General features: G+C 38.1%; 1 protein-coding gene across 3 annotated transcripts; it reads left to right on the top strand.

Annotated features, from left to right (window-relative positions):
* Positions 1-1,250: 1,250 nt before the first annotated feature.
* LOC107099016 (olfactory receptor 2A12-like) lies at positions 1,251-3,054 on the top strand. 3 transcript variants are annotated; one of them, XM_015396941.1, is made up of 5 exons: positions 1,251-1,384; positions 1,509-1,895; positions 2,351-2,377; positions 2,498-2,577; positions 2,670-3,054. In XM_015396941.1, the coding sequence occupies exons 1-5, from the start codon at positions 1,374-1,376 to the stop codon at positions 3,050-3,052; spliced, it is 888 nt and encodes a 295-aa protein (XP_015252427.1). In that variant the 5' UTR covers positions 1,251-1,373; the 3' UTR covers positions 3,053-3,054. The 3 variants fall into 3 exon arrangements, with proteins under 3 accessions (XP_015252427.1, XP_015252428.1, XP_015252426.1); XM_015396942.1 differs by lacking the exon at positions 2,351-2,377; XM_015396940.1 differs by having other exon boundaries at positions 2,351-2,577.
* The last annotated feature ends 1,729 nt before the right edge of the window (positions 3,055-4,783 follow it).

Genomic DNA, 4,783 nt, shown 5'->3' with positions numbered 1-4,783 from the left:
AATTCTGGGTCCTCTGTTCTGAGTCTTGACAAAGAGAAATAAATCTTACAACACAAATGAACACAACACAGGAATAAGAAACTAATGAGGCGAAAATAATGTGAATATAAATGACAATAAAGGAGACAATGAACATGTGAACAAAAAAGAATATCAAAATTCAAACACCTGTAGAGCATCATAGGACCAAGTGTTGTTAGAAAAATGTATATGTTATCATTTTATTTTAAGTTACAGGCATTTGGCCAGCTAGGATTGTTCTGTTGAACAAATGCCAGGTGTGGTTGCAGCTGGTCATCACCTGCCATAAAACTGCACAAGGAACTGTCATGCTCTATCATGTGTAAACCTCTGACCCCTCCTGACAACTTCTGACCCCTTCTGTTATTCCTTTGAAGTCCGATAATTAAAGCAGCAGAAAAGAGAGGTTCTGGCAGAGTTGACCACAGACATTTCAGGGAGTGAGAATTCTCTGTCTGTATCTTCTCTCCTTTCCTGCAGAAAAGTAACTTGTGTGTTGTGTTGGTCTCATTTTTAGGAAAATATGGGGTTATTATTATTTAACCCTATCAAGTGTAGGTAGAACTGACTTTAGAAAGTAAATTAAGGACTTAGACCCAAATGACACCAAATCAGGCGTATTTTCCCTACATGAAGAGGAAATATTACTCAGTCTTGTGAACCAGTCACTCATCATTCCACAAACAACTTAGAGTGCAATACCCTTTGTTAAAAAACCACCATTTGGAAAAAAACAAGATGAAAACCTTATGTCATTTAATTATGTAAAATCAGCTTTGTTAGCATTATCGGACATCCATTAACTACGCCCTACAGAGGCATGGCTAGAACAATTGATGTTGTCAGAACAATAGATTACAAGTCTCTGGCAATCTTTGAAGATGTAGTAAAAGAAAAAAATAGAATCCATAATACTAAGTGTTTCTTTTTTCTAACACTTTTGTCTCTGTACTACTATCATTTGTTTAACTAACTTTTTAAATTGGTTGAATTTTGTTCCTATTAGAGTTCTTTAGAAGACTCTTCAGCTGCTATTGAGGGTTTCCTGTGTTTTGCTTTAGTATCCACCTCTACAAACCTCCACTGATTCTCCTTACAGGGACTTTAGCTGGAGTTGGTGTTTCCATGGTAACTTCTATGTTTGGGAAGGTGACAAACAGATCTGCTTTAAAGGGAGGCAAGTTTCAATCACCAGCTCAGAGCAATTTCAGCGCTTCCATCAGACAGGAGACTGACTTCATGCTCACATGTAGAGTAGTGGTTGTTAGATGTTATTATACAATCTCTGTTGGTAATGCTTCTGATTAGATGTTTTTATTTTTTGATGCTGTCACTACTTGAGAATTTTCTGCATGATTTGGAGGTATATCATTGGCATGTATTTTGTATTAAAAGATAAAATCAAATGTCAAATGTTCTGCACAATTTAATTTTAAGATGCTAGAATTTATAGAATTTACAACTGAGGAAACTGTTCTGATTTACAGAGCTGTCCTGCTTTGGATGGAGAACCAAACAACTCCTCTCAAACAGCCGATTGTTTTTGAGCTTGAGGGCATTAATGTACAGCCAGGCACTGGAACCTTCTTGTTTCTGCTGGCTTTGCTTGCCTACATAGTGGTGCTGCTGGGGAACGGTGTGGTGATCTGTGTTATTATGACAGACAGGAACCTGCACAGACCCATGTTTGTCATTATCTGTCACCTGATGGTCTGTGATCTGCTGGGGGCCACAATGGTGCTTCCTCGTCTCATGATGAATTTGTTGATGGGGATAAAGAAGATTGCCTACATCCCAGCCATCGCTCAAGCCTTTTGTGCTCACACATACGGTGCAGCAATGCTGACTATTTTAAGTGTGATGGCCTATGACAGGTAAGGAAGGTGTGAAAACAGAAGAGTTTATGCAGACATGCTTTTGATTTCAGGAGGTGTTGTCTGTGGGTTTTTAGCGTGGAATCATAAATAATTCAAGACTTTGTAGTACACTCCTACAATGGACCCTTTTTGTAAGAAGGTTGAATTATCACTAATTATGTATGTGTTTAATTCTTACAGTCAGGCCATGTTTGTGTACTGAAAGCAAAGTCTAATTATGTATTTCTAGAGCAACATTTATTCTTCTCAGTGCATTATGGTTCATTTGTAGCTCACAGGCAGGTATGTGCAATGGATAATGTATAGATTTCTAACATAACCTTTAAGGGAACCAATGGGAGAAGTAAAACACACTGTGTTAAGAAGAACTGATAACTTATAAGGGAAGGATAAGTATTTTAAGAGTATAGCATTAAGAACTGTTTTTCTCCGATGGTTCCGTCTCTCTGCAGGTATATTGCAGTGTGTGAGCCTCTGAGGTATCTCTCCATCATGACATCAGCTCGACTGCACTGCTGCTGCACTCTGGCCTGGATTGTTGCCCTGTTGCTTATTTCTGTGCTCTTCTCCTTCCACATGAACGTCCCGCTGTGTGGCAGAACGATCAATCAACTGTATTGTAGCAACCGGGATATCTTAAACCTGGCCTGCATTCCCACTCCCATCAGTGACATCTACGGTCAGTACATGTCTTATTTATATGAGGAACAATACATCGTAATTATCATTCATCATATTTGACCCCTGATTAACATTTTCTGTGTCTTTCAGGTTTAGCCATGACCTGGTCTTTAAGTACAGTGACCTTTATTCTCATCGCTTTTTCCTACATCAGAATCCTAAGTGTTGCCATAAAACAAGGAAGAACAGACACCAGCCTCCGTATCAAAGCCTTTCAGACCTGTGCTCCACACATTGTTGTATACGTGCTCTTTCAAATCGCTTCATTGATTGTGATTGTGAGTTACCGTTTCCCCTCCCTTTCCCAAAATATTAAGAAGTTCTTCAGCATCCTCATCTTCATCATTCCCCCAATCATGAACCCCATCGTCTACGGACTGGTCAGTAAAGACTTGAGGGTCAGCTTCATCAAACATTTCTCTAATCGATTGACAACATTACCTAGTCGTGCTGTAGCTGGTGTTATTAGATAGTTTAAGTCNAAAGACTTGAGGGTCAGCTTCATCAAACATTTCTCTAATCGATTGACAACATTACCTAGTCGTGCTGTAGCTGGTGTTATTAGATAGTTTAAGTCCAGTGGTGGAACTGAAGCTTGTCGTAGATGCTGAAGGCAGTTTATAAAGCTCATGTTTAAACACTACATAGTTCAGTTGGTATCCGTGAAACTAGGATCTACAGACACTTGGTTGAAGCTATTTCAGAACTGGACAGCTGAATCCAGGACTGTTAAAGAGCTATGACATTAAAAAAAATTGTCATCACTGTCTTTTTGTAGTTTGTAGTTTGTTTCATTTGTGTGTACTTCACAGTCAAATTCCACATTTGACTTCCCCATAGATTCTTGGATAGTTTCCTTGTACCTTGTCCTTAGATTGATGAATCCCTGCCCCTTTTTATCATCAAATTCTGAAACCTCAGGTCCAGAATTGAGAATCATATAAATAATGATAGCATTCATTGTTCAAATGTACACTCAGAACATTCAGCCAAATAACTCAAAGATACAGAAACAGATTGAAGCATAAACATTTTCTATTCATTCAAATTTCTAACTCAGATGAATTGATCAAATCATTTTTTAATGATGTTCAGTTTTCTTTAAGACCCTTCATGACATTGATCGCCACGGAGACCCACAGCTTTGAACCAGCTGTTCAGTCAGACTGAAAAGCAGTAAATATACCGGATGCGTCACTGTTCATAAGCGCAGTAAAGCAGCATATGCTGGTATGTTTGAAAACTGAAATTTACACCGGATGCTGAAGAGAATGCTCCACAGCATCTGGTTCAGCACTGGGGCTCTAAGCAAAGATGAACTTTTGTGACATGGGTGAATAAATTAAATAGTACTATGTGTGAAAGTTATGAACTTCTAAGTGATAAATGATCACCTGAAAATCAGCATCTTGACCAATCTGATGAGAAATCAAATATGTATTTTCTTAGCATGTCACAACTACCAACATCTGCTGGTTGAGTGTTAATAACTTTAAGAATTGGGCATTATCTTGTAGAAAAAGCACCAATTGGAAGAACCTGGCCTGAAGTAAACTGTGAAACTGGATGTTTTGTTTTTTGTTGGTTCCTAACCCAAACTGGCGAGTATTCATGTTTTCAGGAACATCGTTCCGTACCTACGCGGATAATATGGCCATTCAATGAGCATATTATGTTTCTGGTGTAAATAATTTTACTTTTTAAAATGGAAAACTGCCAGGCGCTTTGCTTATGCAAATCATGTTCGCTATCCGATTTGGTGCACTTATGTGCAGTAATGTGCCCGGTGTATTGAAACTTTTAAGACTCAGCTGCTTCTGTTTGTCCTAATTAAATAATATATATTTTTTTTTATCAGGGATTGTTGTTGTTAAACTATTACAATGTAGTCCTAAATTTGTATTACAGGATAAGATGCAGTGATATTACATTAAAAATAGTCCTCTCGCTATTTAGGTCTTTGTCTTTTTGTTCTTACAAACACTTTTAGGCCACCTGTTTTCTTATGCCTTTAGTGTTTAATTGGGATTTTGTAAAGGAAAGCTTAATGAAGTAAAACTCCATAGAAAGTTTTTGCACCACTTAGGATGCTAACATTTTTGCATCCCAGAGTGTCACGGGTTCGTTTCAAAAATACAAAATGATGGCCCAGCCGAAAAAACATCGTTTCTGCTTTTTTCTTTTATTGCTCCCCAGGTGGAAAT

This window comes from Cyprinodon variegatus, unplaced genomic scaffold (genome assembly GCF_000732505.1).
Source record: "Cyprinodon variegatus isolate N-32 unplaced genomic scaffold, C_variegatus-1.0 Scaffold830, whole genome shotgun sequence".
NCBI lineage: Eukaryota > Metazoa > Chordata > Actinopteri > Cyprinodontiformes > Cyprinodontidae > Cyprinodon > Cyprinodon variegatus.
This window is presented reverse-complemented; position numbering and strand designations above follow the sequence as displayed.

Coding starts and splice junctions, on each gene's coding strand:
- LOC107099016 (XM_015396940.1), top strand. Junction 1,896..2,350: donor AGTGTGATGGCCTATGACAG/GTAAGGAAGGTG, acceptor GTCTCTCTGCAG/GTATATTGCAGTGTGTGAGC. Junction 2,578..2,669: donor TCCCATCAGTGACATCTACG/GTCAGTACATGT, acceptor TGTGTCTTTCAG/GTTTAGCCATGACCTGGTCT.